The sequence below is a fragment of the Tursiops truncatus genome, chromosome 20 (genome assembly GCF_011762595.2).
Source record: "Tursiops truncatus isolate mTurTru1 chromosome 20, mTurTru1.mat.Y, whole genome shotgun sequence".
Classification (NCBI taxonomy): domain Eukaryota; kingdom Metazoa; phylum Chordata; class Mammalia; order Artiodactyla; family Delphinidae; genus Tursiops; species Tursiops truncatus.
Window position 1 is genome coordinate 22050499 of NC_047053.1, and position 18272 is coordinate 22068770.

The following is an 18272-nucleotide window of genomic DNA, read 5'->3' on the forward strand; positions in this document are numbered from 1 at the left end:
GTGTGCAGCAAAAAAAAAAAAAAAAAAGTCCCCAATATTATTGTGTTACTGCCAATTTCTCACTTTATGTCTGTTAATATTTGCTTTATGTATTTAGATGCTTCTATGTTGGAACCATATATATTTCTAATTATTTAATCTTCTTCGTGGATTGATCCCTTGATCATTGTGCCTATATAATGTAGAAAATCATTATTTACTTCATTTACCATATATTTGCCTTTATCAATTAGAGTATTAGTAGACATTTCATATGCAAGACTTTGCACCAGGCAGAAGTCTGGGGTTGGCTACTTTATTCTTGGTTTACCCTGTAAACAGCACAGCTAACAGTAACCTCACACTAAGTATATGTTTGAAACAACTCATTCCAATGCCTCCAAAATTTAACTCACAGTATGCTTTACATACCAGAGAAGCTTCCATCCACTGCTTTTCCTTCAGACATATATGTGCTCATCCGTCTGCCCTGCCTATGCTCTACCATCCTGGTTGCAGCTTTCCTTTCATCACTTTAAATATATTGTGCCGCAGGCTTCCCTGGTGGCTCAGTGGTTGAGAGTCCGCCTGCCGATGCAGGGGACACGAGTTTGTTCCCTGGTCCAGGAAGATCCCACATGCTGCGGAGCGGCTAGGCCCATGAGCCATGGCCGCTGAGCCTGTGCATCCGGAGCCTGTGCTCCGCAATGGGAGAGGCCACAACAGTGAGAGACCCGTGTACCGCAAAAAAAAAAAAAAAAAAAAAAAAAAAAAAAAAAAAAAATATATATATATATATATATATATATATATATAGTGCCACTCCCTTCTGACCCGCAGAAAAGTCTGCTGATAGCCTTATGGGTGTTCCCTTGTATGTAACTTGTTGCTTTTCCCTGGCCACTTTTATTATTCTCTCTTTATCTTTAATTTTTGCCATTTTAATTACAATGTGTCTTGATGTAGTCCCCTTTGAGTTGATCTTGTTTGGGACTCTCTGTGCTTCCTGGACCTTGATGTCTGTTTCCTTTCCCAGGTTAGGGAAATTTTCAGCTCTTATGTCTTCAAATATGTTCTCTGTCCCTTTCTCTCTCTCTTTTCCTTCTGAGATTCCTATAATGTGAATGTCAGTACACTTGATGTTGTTTCCGAGGTCTTTTAAATTGTCCTCATTTCTTTTTGTTCTTTTTTCTCTTTTTGTTCAGCTTCAATGATTTCCACTTCTCTGTCTTCCAATGCACTGAATTGTTCCTCTGTATCATCTACTCTACTGTTGGTTCCTTCTAGTGTACTTTTTACTTCAGATATTGTATGTTTCAGCTCTGTCTGGTTCTTCTTTACATTTTTAAACTCTGTTAAAATGTTTAACTTCTCACTCTGTTTATCCAAACTTCTCTCAAGTTCTTTGAACATCTTTATGATCATTACTTTGAACTCTTTATTAGGTAGACTGCTTATCTCCACTTCACTTAGTTTTTCTGTGGTTTTATTTTGTTCTTTCATTTGGAACATATTCCTCTGTTGCCTAATTTTTCTTAATTTGCTCTTTTTATTTCTATGCATTTGGAAGGTTGCTTACATTTCTCAATTGTGGAGAAGTGGCTTTTTTGTGGAAGATGTCCTAGGTATCCCAGCAGCACACTCACCTCTGGTCGACAGAGCTATATACTCTAGTGTGCTCCTATATGGGCTGAGTATGTTGGTTGCCAGCCCTGCCTTGTGACGAGGCTACCAGTCACTGGTGGGCAGGGCTGGGTCACAAAGTGGCTGATTTCAAAGCTCCAGCAGTTCCTGGGGCTAGTGGCTGGATCCAGGTCCCAGGGTCTCTGGCTGCAGGGCCCAGGGGGTCTCAGAGTTGGTGCCTGTCCACTGGTTGGTGAGCGTGGTCTGGAGCTATTTATGCTGGGTCCTGGGCCCTCTGGTGTAAAAGCTGGGTTCTGGAATGGCTGTGGGCTCAGGGGACTTTAAGGCAGCCACCCTGTTGGTGGGTGAGGAGAGTTCCAGCACTAATAAGCTACAGAGAGGACTCCAAAATAGTGCTTGCCAGAATCAGTGTAACTGTGGTAGAACAAGATCCCCAAAATGACTGCCACCAGTGTCTGTATTCCCAGGATGAGCTCCAGTTACCCTCTGTCTCTCCAGGAGACTCTCTAAGATCAGCAAGTTGGTATGACCCAGAATCCTTTCAAATTACTGCTTCTTTCCTGGGTCCTGCAGTGTGTGAGATTTTGTGTGGGCCTTTTAAGATTGGAGTCTCTATTTCCCACAGCCCTCTGACTCTCCCAAAAGTAAGCCCTGATGGCTTTCAAAGCCAAACATTCTGGGGGCTCATCTTCATGGTGCAGAACCCCCAGGCTGGGGAGCCCAGTGTGGGGCTTGGATCCCATGCTCCTTGCAACTATAATTATCCTCCCATTTGTGGATGGCCCACCTGGGTCTATGGGTCTCGACTATACTGCTTCTCTGACCCTTTTACCTGTCCTGTTGTGGTTCCTTCTTTACACCTTTAGTTGTATATCTTTTATGCTAGTCTTCTGGTCTTTTTCATCAATAGCTACACTGTAAATATGTGTAATTTTGTCATGTCCATGGCCATTTGGCTCATAGCTGGCTTTTTAAAATTTACATTTGATTGTGTCACTCCAGAGCTTAAAAATGTCTTATAATCCCTCTATTTAAAAAACAGAACAAAACAAAACAACCAAAAAGCTGTGCCTAAGCTCTTGAACATGGAACACAAAGAATTTAACAGCATGGCCCCTGATGACCTTGCTGGTCTCCTCATTCATCACATCTTATCGTGTACCCTGCCTCTTAGAGACTCAGAGGTACCCAGCATTCCCCAAACCCACAGTGAATTTTCACTCCTCTTTGCCAGTGCTGTTTATCCTGATAATCCTCACATTCTTCTCCTTATCCACTTTGGATAATCCTGAAGATTGTCAAGACCCAAGACTTCCTTCCTTCCTTCTGCTCTGTATTGAGAAATGTGACTCTTGAAGAATTTTTTGGGCTGCAAGTAACAGAAAGCCTGACTCAAAGTGGCTCCAACAACAAGATGTTTTTTTTATCTCAAGAAAAAAAATGCTGAGGCAGTTCCATGGTTAATTCAATACTCAAGTGGCCCATAAAAGATCTTGGTTCTTTCCAACTTTCTGTTCTGCCATCTTTAGTGTGGCTTTTGTTCCCAAGTTTTTTCAGTGGACTCCCCTCACAAGTGATGGAGAGAACTATTTATCATATGTTCATATCTGTGTTAGTGTATTAGTCAGGGTGTTCCAGAGAAACAGAACCAATAGAATGTGTGTGTTTGTGTGTGGGGGGGGGGGTCTACAGAGAGAGAAATTTATTTTAAGGAATGGGCTCACATGATTATGGAGACTGACAAATCTGAAATTTTCAAGGTAGGCCAGCAGCCTGGAGGCCCAGTTGATGTTGCAGCTGAAGGCCAAAAACTTCTGGAAACACAAGTTCCCTCAGCCTTTTTCTCTTAAGGCCCACAACTGATTGCATGAGGCCCACCAACATTATGGAGAGTAATCTGCTTTACTCAGAGTCTACCAGTATAAATGCTAATCTCATTTTAAAAATATCTTCACAGAAAAGTCTAGAATAATGTGTGATCAGATATCTGGGTACTGTGGGTCAGCCAAGTTGACACATAAAAGTAGCCATCATGACATCTAAATCAATCACTGTCAAAAAAAGAGGCTGAAATCACCATGGTGTAGATATAGCCAAGAGTAACCTTCTGGAGCTAGGAAGGTCTCCTTCCCTGAGCACATGACTATGTGGAGGTAAACACCCAAATAAAATTGGTGCTCTGTCTGTAAGGCAGATGGTGGTTATGGGTGATGCTGGATGAAGATACAGATTTAAGCAAGTAAACAACAAAATCTGTTAAACACCAGGCAGGCTGAATCCCAACACTTTATGGCCTCCTTTATATGTCTTATAAACCCTATTACAGCCCTTATACTAAGTCATGGGTTTATTGCTTTATTTCCTCTTTAGACTGTGGGTTTATCCTTGTATAAGAACTATGTATCAGTTAGCTCTTTATCAACAGTCCCACACATGTGCTCAGTATCAGGTGGCTACTCCTTAAGTACTATTGAACTGAACAAAGTGGGCTATTCTGACACTAAATCAACCTTGTGTTTGCCATCACTGTAGAAATCATGTATTTTTATCTACTACAAGCTTTGTTAAGGTAACAGATTCACAACTATTATGTCAACTGATAATTATTTATGGACACTCTAGTAAAAGCTCATGGACAATAAAACTTGTCCAAATAATCTAGTCATAAGAGATTCTCTTCTCTTTTACACATCGATAATCTGAAAAAAATCCCAGGGCAAAGTAAAGAACATTCTTAACCTTATATTCAGTAATGATAATGAGAGAAAAAGGGACCATTGGCCTAAGCACCAATTCAGATAAAGTGGGTCATCTGGAGTCTGTGAGATGTTAGAGCCTAAGGTCCAATTACTTAATTCACAAATTCTCATGACTCTTATCTTTTTAAAGACATCTGAAATTCCCAAAAGTTTAGGAATTGAGATTATCAGATACCAGTCTTCTTTACCAAGAAGCCAAAGAATTTTGGGACTGTTAAATCTAGAGAATGATGAAGTTTCCTCTCCAGCGGTCACTGTATGGAGACACTTTGAGCTTACAAATTCAAGGAACATTTACTAAGCACCTTCCATGTTCTAGCATCATGAGAGACCCTCACTTGCATGATTACATTTTTTAATTTACAGTTCTCTTCCTTTCTCAGAGAAGTATCAAATATCCAGTTATGTTGTTATGATAAAATAATGATAGAAATGCCAACAGCATTACAGGTACTGACTCACACGATGCACCAGACACTTTACCTACATTATGCAATTTAATCCTCACAAAACTTTGTGAGGATGATTTGGTCCTTATCTTCATTCTAACAGATGAAGAACCTGGGGGAATGAGAGTTGGTAGGTGACTTGCTGACAGTTCTACCAGAAGGAAGCCATAGAGTCTAGATTCAGCTCCAGGTCTGTCCAACTCCAGAGTTCATGCTCATAACTCCACACCTTACTGGTTCCCATATAGACGGTTTTATACATATTATCTCATTTAAAACTTGAAATAAGGGAAACTTAAATTCTTTTAAATCAACACATAAAGGAAAGATAAAACTTCTTTCCTGTGGTTGTCTTAGAAGCAACAACAAACTCAAAATAGGGACTTAAGTACATGTAAAGGAAAAATGTGCCAACAAAGGGGAAAAAGTCAAAAAACTGTGGAGCAGAAAAGCAAAATTTTCCAGAATGTATCCAGTATTATCCATGAGCATTTCAGTCACTATGGAGAATATTACTAGTTTAGCAAGATTTATAATCTGGCAGAATGCCCTTTGTTGCTCTAATTTAATAATCACGAAGCATAAAAATATTATTATAAATGTAATTTCTGGGATGTCTTGAATATGAGAAGAAGATTCCTCAGAAAAAAATACACAACCTTCTATCGATTGGCTTAAAGGGATGCCCCCAATTGTAAGTGTAAAATGTCATATATCTATATCATGCCATATGAACACATCTGTGTCAATTAAATTATTGTAAGAATATTATTAGAAACTTGATCATATCTGGGTGAATTAATCAAGCCCAGTTTCTATGCCCACTGGGCCAAGACATAAATGTATCATAGTAAATTTATCAAGTTAATAATACCAATTTATGAAACTATTCAGCAGTCAACTGGCTTTTCCCTGGGTCATTCACTCTCTCTCACCATGCCTGCTTTCCTCTTAATGAAAAGCTTCAAAGGTACGTATTTATGTCCCACAATACAAATGAAAAAAGTGATGCTCAGAGGAGTTTAGCAACTTGCTTAGCTCTGCACAGCTGATATAATGAACTATACAGAAGGACAGGAAAAGACGACATAGCATCCAAGAATGAACCAGGTGACCTGGGGGCACCGCTCTTCCCACCTGCCACTAACTACAAAGACCTCAACTGACACTTGACCTCTGTTTTCATTGCCTGATTTGGAACCCCACATTGCCTCCTCTTGAGAGCTTTATCTCTTACCCTCTCACATATAAGCAGTTAAAAATACTTTGAAATATCGCACCTGCCTTCCCTTCCATCCTTCTCTTTAACATTCATGCTCTTTCTCTTTCCTCTTTCCCTACAATCTTGAAGAAGCAGAAGACTGAGGACTATAATTAGGATAAGAGTAGTGGGGGAAGACAACGACACTCTACCTTGTCTCAAAACTAATGTTATGGTATGTTTCTGGCTTTAACCTGTCTTCAGTTCTCTCCTCCCATGCTGAAAACATCCACTTTACCTATGATTTTTTTACCTGGTATTTGGCCCAATCTGCTAAGTCCTGACCGTGAATGCTACTGAAGTGACATCAGAGACGGCATGCATCCCAGCAAGCCTCATTGCTAGTTTTCAGACTTCCTGTTTCATTAACATTAAAAAATCACTCTTTCTCAACCAAATTTTAGCATACAGAACCTCAACCCCAACTCTTGCATTGCCCTCTCCCTGACACAGCCACCTGTAGATGGAAGGACATTAAGATGTAAGCACAGATGGAAAAACGTAGTCTTGGTTAAATTACCACTCACTTAAAAAACTTTCTCTTGATGGAGGATTCATCTAACACATAAGTCAGATGCCTTTTGCAATACATTCCATGCCATGTAGCAAATGCAAAATTCTGGAAATAATACTACATTTCACTCAAATTATTTTCTTAAAAATAAAGTAATAAATGTGCATTTACCTGGGACAAAGCTTCCCTGGACCACCTCCTTGTATGCCCACCAGCCTTCATGGATTTTTGGTGAGTTCTGTTGAGCTAAAGCAAAAACAAAAGAGAAAACAGACTAAGATGAAAGCAGAGAAGTACTGTGTCCATGTTGTCCAAGAAAGAAGACTGACTATACATAAAATAATTCTTTTCTACCCATAAGTCATACTACAAACTGTAACAGCAGCCTACCACATCGTTATTTTCAAACTGATTATTAACCTGTAAATATACTGTCATAAAGTTTTATAAAAAACACTCAGGATATTTCTACTGATGAGAAATAGTAAGTATGTATTTAAGCCTATTTGAATTGCCCTGTCACTTATCTCTACCTCTATCTCACCTCTTTTCTTTACCTCTCCCTACACACATATACACACACACATCCATATAAGGAATACCTATCAGTCTGACTGAAGCATCAATTCAAGAAACATCATTTAAAAGGAAGAAGGAAAAAGAAGCCCCTGGATAGTTGAGTACTGCAACTGACAAAAGTATCACTGAAAGCCTCTGTTCCATGAAGAGAGTTGCAAAACTTTTTGTTCTCTCTTCATCTCCAATCATTGTTTCTTCAACTACCCCATCCACTCAGATGTGGAATTATTTAAGATTTTAGCAGGCAGCAAGATAATTAGACCGTCTGAATCAAGTCTATTATAATGATGGAACTGTAGAGTTTTCATTAGCTTTCTTTAACATGCATTGTGAATGATCCAGATTCACCCTGCAAAAATCAGTCAGCCTAAGCAGGGCCCACTTGATGCCCATCAATTACAAAATATAGGCTAGAACTGAATACAGGCTAGAATTGAAGAAAATAAAGACATTTTACATAATATGTTTTCAAATTCCCAGTCTGGCTACCTACTGCTTGGCAATTTGGAAAGACAGGGCAGCACGTTTAAAAGGCACCTCATTTAAAGTTCTGCTATACTACTACAGTAGTTTATCTGAGCTAGAGCACCAAGATAAGTACTGCATTTCCATTTTAACATCTCCCAGCCAGATTGTCAATAATCATCTTGTTGTTGTTTACATCTGATTTCCCGCGGGTGGAGAGCTAAGAATTTCTCAGAACAAACGGGTGAACAGAAAGCAGCCTTATTTTCCACTGTGTTCTCTGCTTCTCTTTGTCTGTGGATTTGGATTTCCTTACTTGATGTGCAACCAGCCCCTGGGAAAAATCCAGCTGTCTAATAAAAAAAATTGTGTTGACAATAAATGCTGTCATCACTGTCAGATGACGAAATACACATAGCAAAGGCCCTTCTTTTGATAGTAAGGAAAAACTATTTCAATTTTATACTCCTTTTTGTTGTTGTGGCAGTTTCAACCACAGAAGATGGGTATAACCTAGAATCACCTTACACACTGGGCCAGACCCAAGCAAGCTGACATCAAAATTTGCATTGGGAAATAAATAAAGAAAAAAATGGTGATGGAGCAGCATATATTACTTTCACTCAAAAGACTTAGAATGAGATCATGGTTAAAAGGCTCAAAGGTAGTTGGAGCTGAAAATCAACAGAAGGAAAGTTACTAACATTGCTGATTCCAAGAATCTCTGCAATTTGGATTTGCCACAAATTCTGATGTCATAATCTTCACAAAATTTCTGTTCACCTGCTTTTCCCAAGGAGACCATGTTTATTGCTCTCTCCACCTTTGTTCTACTCTTTTTTTTTTCTGGAATTCCATCTTTATCTACTTATTGACTAGTCTTACTCAATCCTCAAAGCCTTACAAGTTCTCACTCCTTTCAGTAAATTTCTCCTATCATTCTACCTCCACTGTAGCCCCTCCTCTCCCTAAATTTCAGGACTTTACTGTCCACTGATTATTTGTCACTTGAAACATTTATTGAGGTCCTGTGATTGTCAGGTAGTGTTCTAAGAATCAAGAATACAAAGTTGCTATTTTCCAAAAACTTACATTCTACTGGAAGAAGACACAAAAAAGCAAAAAAAAAAAAAACCTGAATTAAACTATAAGAAGAATAAAATCTGAGAAAACAATAAGGCAAAAGAGTCATATATCACAATGTTCATTGCAGCACTATTTACAATAGCCAGGAAATGGAAGCAACCTAAGTGTCCATTGACAAAAGAATGGATAAAGAATAAGAGGCACATATATACAATGCAATATTACTCACCATAAAAAGAAATGAAATTGAGTTACTTGTAGTGAGGTGGAGGGACCTAGAATCTGTCATACAGAGTGAAGTAAGTCAGAAAGAGAAAAACAAATACTGTATGCTAACACATATGTATGGAATCTTTAAAAAAAAAACTTTCAAAAGAACCTAGGGGCAGGACAGGAATAAAGACACAGACATAGAGAATGGACTTGAGGACACAAGGATGGGGAATAGCAAGCTGGGACGAAGTGACATTGATATATATACATCACCAAATGTAAAATAGATAGCTAATGGGAAGCAGCTGCATAGTACACAGAGACCAGCTCGGTGCTTTGTGACCACCTAGAGTGGTGAGATATGGAGGGTGAGAGGGAGACACAAGAGGGAGATGATATGGGGAAATACGTACACTATAGCTGATCCACTTTGTTATACAGCAGAAACTAACACAACAATGTAAAGCAATTATATTCCAATAAAGATGTTTTTTAAAAAATGGATTAAAGACCTATTAAAGACCTAAATGTAAGACTGGACATTATAAAACTCTTCGAGGAAAACATAGGAAGAACACCCTTTGAAATAAATCACAGCAAGATCTTTTATGACCCACCTCCTAGAGTAATGGAAATAAAAACAAAAATAAACAAATGGGACCTAATGAAACAAAAGCTTTTGCACAGCAAAGGAAACTATAAACAAAATGAAAATACAACCCTCGATGAGAAAAAATATTTGCAAATGAATCAATGGACAAAGGATTAATCTCCAAAATGTATAAACAGCTCATGCAGTTCAATATTAATAAAACAAACAACCCAATCCAAAAATGGGGAGAAGACCTAAATAGACATTTCTCCAAAGAAGACATACAGATGGCCAAAAGACACATGAAAAGCTGCTCAACGTCACTAATTATTAGAGAAATGCAATTCAAAACTACAATGAGGTATCACCTCACACCGGTTAGAATGGGCATCATCAGAAAATCTACAAACAACAAATCCTGGAGAGGGTGTGGAGAAAAGGGAACCCTCTTACACTGTTGGTGGGAATGTAAGTTGATACAGCCACTATGGAGAACAGTATGAATGTTCCTTACAAAACTAAAAATAGAATTACCATATGACCCAGAAATCTCACTACTGGGCATATACCCAAGAAAACCATAATTCAAAAAGACACATGCACCCCAATGTTTATTGCAGCACTATTTACAATAGGAAGGTCATGGAAGCGACCTAAATGCCCATCGACAGATCAATGGATAAAGAAGATGTGGTACATATATACATTGGAATACTACTCAGACATAAAAAGTAATGAAACTGGGTCATTTGTAGAGATATGGATGGACCTAGAGACTGTCACACAGAGTGAAGTAAGTCAGAAAGAGAAAAACAAATATTGTATATGAATGATTTGCAAGGCAGAAGTAGAAACACAGATGTAGAGAACAAATGTATGGACACCAAGGGGGGAAAGTGGTGGTGGTGGTGGTGGTGGTGGTGGGATGAATTGGGAGATTGGGATTGACATATATACACCAACATGTATAAAATAAATAACTAATAAGAACCTGCAAATTAATTAAATTAAAAAAAAACACAAAGTAGTAGGTTGTTTAGGCTTTGTATTCCTGGAATTGATCTAATCATTTAGATCATAGCAATGACTAAATCATAATAATAACAATAATAAAAAAATATTAGAGAAACATACTTTGCAGTATAATTAAATAAGTTGAGGTAATAGAGAATGACTTGAAAGACACATTAGACTGTGTAACAGTGATGACTTTTCAGATTTTTGACACTCAATCTGAAATTTAAATGACAAAGAAGATCTGACCTCAAGAAAATCAGCAGCTGTAGTATTTCAGGTGGATTAAAATATCCTAAGAAGCCAGGCAGGAGTGGCTTTTCCCAGAAACATAAATGTGGCCATTATGGGTGAACCATAGTGGATGTATGAGGAGAAAGGGTCAAGATGAGGCCTGATGATTTAGGTAGTAGTCCAGAAGAATGATGATGTTGGCTTCAACTAGCATAGTGTTGGTGAAAATAGAAGTAGATGGACCCTATATATATATATATTTATACATATTGCATAAAATATACACATATTTTATTTCTCTGTATATTTCAGGAGATGAGTGAATAGTACTAGCTGATGAGTTGAATGAAGGAAGTTAAAGAACATAAATCAAGGATAACTTCCACCTTTTTTGTCCTGAGTGACTAGATGTTGACAGATATTGAGATAACAAGAGATCCTAGGGGAAGAGTAGCTTTGAAATGTGGAGTAAAGATCTCCATTTGATAAGGCTAGTGAGCAATTATGGGGAGTTGTTAAGTAGGCAGTTGGATATAAAAGGAGTTCTGAGGAGAGGTTGAGAGGAGATATACATTTATGACTCTTTGACATATAAATGATATTTAAAACCATGAGTTTAGAAGAGGTCACCAAGAAGAAAGTGAAAATATGTAGAGGGACAAAAGGGACACAGAATTGAGCTCTGGAATGTTCAATATTTAGAGGTTAAACAAAGGAGGGAAATCCAAAATGAGATTAAGAGGGAGAGGCCACTAAAGTAGGACAAAACAAAGAAACAGGAGAGAAAATAGTGGTCTTGTGCCATTCCTTTATTTTACACTCTCTCTCTCTCTCTCTCTCTCTCTCTTTATTTTAGAAGTTTTAGATTTATAGAAATGTTACAAAGATAGTACAGAGTTCCCATATATATCCCATACCTATCTCCTTTATTACTAACTTGCTTCATTACTACATTTGCCAAAATTAATGATCCAGTGTTGACACATTATTATTAGCTAAAGTCCACGCTTTATTCAGATTTCCTATGTTTTTTTTTTTTTTTTTTTTTTTTTGCGGTACGCGGTCCTCTCAGTGTTGTGGCCTCTCCCGTTGCGGAGCGCAGGCTCAGCGGCCATGGCTCACAGGCCCAGCCGCTCCGCGGCATGTGGGATCTTCCCGGATCGGGGCACGAACCCATGTGCCCTGCATCGGCAGGCGGACTCTCAACCACTGCGCCACCAGGGAAGCCAGATTTCCTATGTTTTTAACCTACTGTCCTTTTGCTGTTCCAGGATGCCATCCAGGATCCCACATTACATTTAGTTATCATGTCTCAGTCTTCTCATGGCTACAACAATTTCTTCATGTATTTTAAATTTGTAATTTCCCCATAGCCCTATCTCTCTAACTAAACTAAAACTATCTCAAGGGTAAATGGTGTGCCTTGTCTACTACAATGCAGCTCATATAATAGGTGTATTGGGCACAGTATTTAATGAATATTTGCTTAATAAATCTAGGAATGGAGAAAGACATGTAAAGCACCATTTAGCAATGCTATTCACAGGTTTCACAGGAATACCCAACTTAAGACTCCTCTCCACTTTTTCCCTAAAATAAGTTTCATGATAAGTAGTTCCTAGACTTTAAGAACCATGTAACTAAAATAATAACAATAGTAGAACACAAAAGAAAGGGGATATAAAGATCAGCTCTAATCTCTGTAACTGTAATAGTGTAGCTATAATTTTGTTTTCTGCTTCTTTCACCAACTATTATGTCATGGGTTGTTTTCTCCATTCTTTTTTTTTTTTTTTTTTTTTTTTGGTACACAGACCTCTCACTGTTGTGACCTCTCCCATTGCGGAGCACAGGCTCTGGACGCGCAGGCTCAGCGGCCATGGCTCACAGGCCCCAGCCACTCCGTGGCATGTGGGATCTTCCCAGACCGGGGCACGAACCCATGTCCCCTGCATCGGCAGGCGGACTCTCAACCACTGCGCCACCAGGGAGGCCCTGTTTTCTCCATTCTTATATTTAACGTGCATATAATGGTCCTTTTAGTAAATTTGCCATAATTTCCCCATTATTCCCTGCCTATTGGCCATTTGGTTGTTTGAATACTGCAATTAACTTTTTCAATTCCAGAGCATACCCTGCTCTCCCTCTTTCAGAATCTTTCTTTAGCACGTATACCAAAATCAGGGTCAAAGAACAAGGCATAAATGTATTTAACTTACTTCATACAAAATGTATAGCAGTTTGCATTGCCATAGTAATGTAAGTGTTTATTTTTTAAAGGAAAATATTTAGGTAACAGACAAATAATGATAAAATAATGCTAATCCATTTAAAAATAATTTTCACTTCTGACAAATAGGCAATTAATCAAGAAGCATTGTAGTTCTGTCTAATGAATGATTCTCTTCTGACACAAATTCATGAGATGAATGTTTCAAAGTGAGGACACATTTTGTATTTCACTTTTTTACTATTATTTATCATCTTAGAATCAGGTATAGATGCATTTTCCATAAATATTATAGATCAATTTGGTAGTAAAGTCTATTCATGTTTTAAAAGATGCATGAAATTTCAGAACCCAAAAGTTTAAGTCCATGTCCAGATTCGCTTGGCCTCCCATAAGTCATAGCAATAAGGAAAATGTATGTGTTATATTCAGAATACTAAAATGGTATTAACATAATAAATCAACTTTTAAACCACAGTTGATAAACAATTGATAATTTCTAAAATCAATGAGTTAGTCAATTGTGGGATTAATCTCACTTCACACATAACTTTCAATCACAAGTAATAGCTTTGAATGAGACTAAAATCTCATATCTCTCTTAAGCTTGAACTCAGCAAGGCTAAGTCAAATGAAATGAAAGGAAACAAGCAGAATTATTGGTGTCTTTTTTTTTTTACATCTTTATTGGAGTATAATTGCTTTACAATGGTGTGTTAGTTTCTGCTTCATAACAAAGTGAATCAGTTACACATATACATATGTTCCCATATCTCTTCCCTCTTTCATCTTCCTCCCTCCCACCCTCCCTATCCCACCCCTCCAGGCGGTCACAAAGCATCGAGCTGATCTCCCTGTGCTATGCAGCTGCTTCCCACTAGCTATCTACCTTACATTTGGTAGTGTATATATGTCCATGCCTCTCTCTCACTTTGTCACAGCTTACCCTTCCCCCTCCCCATATCCTCAAGTCCATTCTCTAGTAGGTCTGTGTCTTTATTCCTGTCTTACCCCTAGGTTCATCATGACATTTTTTTTTCTTAACTTCCATATATATGTGTTAGCATATGGTATTTGTCTTTGTCTTTCTGACCTACTTCACTCTATATGACAGACTCTAGGTCTATCCACCTCATTACAAATAGCTCAATTTCGTTTCTTTTTATGGCTGAGTAATATTCCATTGTATATATGTGCCACATCTTCTTTATCCATTCATCCAATGATGGACACTTAGGTTGTTTCCATCTCTGGGCTATTGTAAATAGAGCTGCAATGAACAGTTTGGTACATGACTCTTTTTGAATTATGGTTTTCTCAGGGTATATGCCCAGTAGTGGGATTGCTGGGTCATATGGTAGTTCTATTTGTAGTTTTTTAAGGAACCTCCATACTGTTCTCCACAGTGGCTGAACAAATTCACATTCCCACCAGCAGTACAAGAGTGTTCCCTTTTCTCCACACCCTCTCCAGCATTTATTTTTTCTAGATTTTTTGATGATGGCCATTCTGACTGGTGTGAGATGATATCTCATTGTAGTTTTGATTTGCATTTCTCTAATGATTAATGATGTTGAGCATTCTTTCATGTGTTTGTTGGCAGTCTGTATATCTTCTTTGGAGAAATGTCTATTTAGGACTTCTGCCCATTTTTGGATTGGGTTGTTTGTTTTTTTGTTATTGAGCTGCATGAGCTGCTTATAAATTTTGGAAATTAATCCTTTGTCAGTTGCTTCATTTGCAAATATTTTCTCCCATTCTGAGGGTTGTCTTTTGGTCTTGTTTATGGTTTCCTTTGCTGTGCAAAAGCTTTGAAGTTTCATTAGGTCCCATTTGTTTATTTTTGTTTTTATTTCCATTTCTCTAGGAGGTGGGTCAAAAAGGATCTTGCTGTGATTTATGTCATAGAGTGTTCTGCCTATGTTTTCCTCTAAGAGTTTGATAGTTTCTGGCCTTACATTTAGGTCTTTAATCCATTTTGAGCTTATTTTTGTGTATGGTCTTAGAGAGTGATCTAATCTCATACTTTTACATGTACCTGTCCAGTTTTCCCAGCACCACTTATTGAAGAGGCTGTCCTTTCTCCACTGTACATTCCTCCCTCCTTTATCAAAGATAAGGTGACCATATGTGTGTGGGTTTACCTCTGGGCTTTCTATGCTGTTCCATTGATCTATCTTTCTGTTTTAGTGCCAGTACCATACTGTCTTGATTACTGTAGCTTTGTACTATAGTATGAAGTCAGGGAGCCTGATTCCTCCAGCTCTGTTTTTCGTTCTCAAGATTGCTTTGGCTATTCGGGGTATTTTGTGTTTTCATACAAATTGTGAATTTTTTTGTTCTATTCGTGTCTTTTGAGAGGCAGTGTGAAATAATGGAAAGTACACAGCAACCTGTAACTAAATCCTAAATTTATGACTGAATTTTGTGTCACTTTGAGCAAACAATTTCATCTTTTAAATGCTCAACCCACCCCCCTCCCCAAAAAAAACACCTCAGTGTCCTTACCTGAAAATTGGTAATAATTACGTTGAAGGGCTGTCAGAAGGACAGTCAATATGAGACAATACTTTGTGCTTGATATATAACATCTATTACTTTAATTATTTGATGTTAGTCGTGGTGGTATGGGGCAGGGGAGGAGGGGCAGTGCAACCAAATGCCAGAAGGGGAATGTGGCAGAAGCCGAAAAGTAGAAAATTGCTCAGAAAAAGAAACCAGGAATTATGGTATAATTTTACTTGAATCTGGTTGAAATTAAAAAAAAAAAAAATGATGGCGTGAAGAAACATGATCTGCACACTCTATCCTCCAGATCCTGAGCCAACTCATGGAAGGAAAAAAGATAGCCCTGCCTGACCAAGGGAGAGTTCAAAAGCCCCTGATGACATTCATGACATTTTCAAGTCAAAGTATAGTCACCAAGGAACCTGTGAAAACAGAACTGATTCAGGGAACTCATGCAGGTAACCTGTGCTATTTGCTGGGACAAAGCCACAATGCCCAATGGGGCTGCAGGGAAAGCAGACAAAATGACCCATTGGAATCAGCATGGTGGGAAATAAGACCATATGCAACTCTTAGGAAAAGACCAGGTGGTTTTATTAATTTATTTTTTTCTTCATATACCATCAGCTCAACATCTTTTTCTCCTTTCAAATTCTGATCTACTCAGTATTTGCTTATCATGCACTATATGACAGGTGCTGTCACATACTTTATAAGTGGTAGAGCCAGTGAATTATGAGGATATCTGAGTTGTGTAGATGACCCAAACTAGAGTTCCATTATTTAAGTAACAAAGACAAAAGAAAAGTTTGAAACTTGAATTATCTGGACAGTTGTAGCTGGAAAGATTTGCTCATTCTACCTATCTCAGCTACTATTTCAGTAAAGATAATTCAAAAATTTATATTCCTCACCTGGATATTTCATTCTAGTTCTATCCAACCTTTCTAGCAGCCCCCTAGATAAGGTATCGCTCCATGATCATAACAATTCTCTTTTGCCCCTGTGACAAAGACAGTGCTAATAATTCATTTTCCTCTTCTTCCTTAACAAGAGAAGCCTTGGTTTTTAGTAAGGCACATTGACTTCTCAGAATAAAGACTACATTTTCCTACCTCTCTTGTAGCTAGGTGTGGACATGTGATTTAAGTTCTGGCCAATGAGATGCTAGCATGTAGCACATCCAAGAAATGTTACAGGGAAATGCTATGCCTCTTCTCATCTCTTCCAGGATGCTAGAATGTGGACATGATAGCAAGAGCTCAAGTAGTCATCCTGAACTATGAAGCAAAAGCCTCATTTCTAATAACAAGATAGATGGAGCTGGAATGCCTACATTTAGAAGAGAGAAATAAACCTTCTTTGGTATTTTCTGTTACTCACTACAGACAGTAATCCATATACTGATACACACTCACCTCCAATACCCAAGGAATTAAGACATTGATCCTACTTCTGCTGTAGCTCTAATCTATTTTTTACTATACATTTATATACTACCTAGACAGAGGTCCTCAATAATTACTTAAATGAGTAATTACAGCTGCCTAATAACAGTACATCTTATCTCCATGTTCCCTGATGCTACCCCACTATTAAGACCCCTTTCCCTAAAACAATGCTTTTCTCATGTCTTTCATTGCCCCTTTAAAATTCTTTGATGATTTGCAACTATTTACAAAACAATATCCACACTCATTGATCATAATTCAAGGATCACAATGATAACCCTGCAATGACTCCCTTTTGGTTACACAGTGATGGGCAAGTGATGTTTTCCATGCTCTGTCAGGTGTGGTTAACTTATGTTTTCAAAACTCACTCTAGGGGCTTCCCTAGTGGCGCAGTGGTTGAGAGTCCACCTGCCAATGTAGAGGACATGGGTTCGTGCCCCAGTTCGTGAAGGTCCCATATGCTGCAGAGCCTGCGCGTCCGGAGCCTGTGCTCTGCAGCGGGAGAGGCCACAGCAGTGAGGGGCCCACGTACCGCAAAAAAAAGAAAAAAAAAATCTCACTCTAGTCTCCTTTGAGATTCATTTCTCTGTGCTCTCAAAGAAGTTATTATATACTTCTGCTTTGTTGTATTGGGTTGGCCAAAAATTTCATTCGGGTTTTTCTGTAATCTTACGCATTTTACAGAAAACTCCGAACAAACTTTTTGGCCAGTTCAATATACACTATTTTCTTAAATTATCTCTTCATGGCTTTATAATTCTGATAGAACAGGTGTCCAGTAAATATTTCTAAACTGAAGTAAATTTAAATACTTTTTTTCATTGATTGACCCTACATCCTATTTAGACTAAACTGTCTTCTCTTGTTTATGTGTCATTTGCTCATGCTACTTATTTTTCCTGTAACATCATTTTCATCACTGAATATCCAAAGTAATTCAATTCTTCAAGTATCAGCTCAAAGGCCACTTTCTCCTTGAAAACGTCCATGTTCCTTCTAGCTGGAAGAAAGCTTTTTCATCTCTGAAGTTTCTTACCAATTTATGTATAACGTTTCCTTTCAATCCAATTCAACATGATTCAATTCAATCCAATCCAATCCAAAAATAATATTTAGAGTATACTCACGATATTTTACTACCTATTCTAGGTTACTATTTTGGAAAGGCTCACAGTTCAATGAGAAAGAAAGAGGATACATTTCACAAATTTGAGGCTAATGTTTATGCAATATATTAGTTAAGATAATGCAAGTGATGATAATGCTAGTTTACCTGCTGCAAAAAGTAAAC

At 38.1% G+C, this 18272-nt stretch overlaps 1 protein-coding gene across 1 annotated transcript in view; it reads right to left on the bottom strand.

Moving 5' to 3' along the window:
• The window catches only part of CA10 (carbonic anhydrase 10), a 620855-nt gene that overhangs the window by 505851 nt on the left and 96732 nt on the right, over positions 1-18272 (bottom strand). The window contains exon 3 of the mRNA XM_019945517.3: positions 6778-6852. Within this exon, the coding sequence (XP_019801076.1) occupies positions 6778-6852 (75 nt within the window). The remainder of the gene's footprint in view (positions 1-6777; positions 6853-18272) is intronic.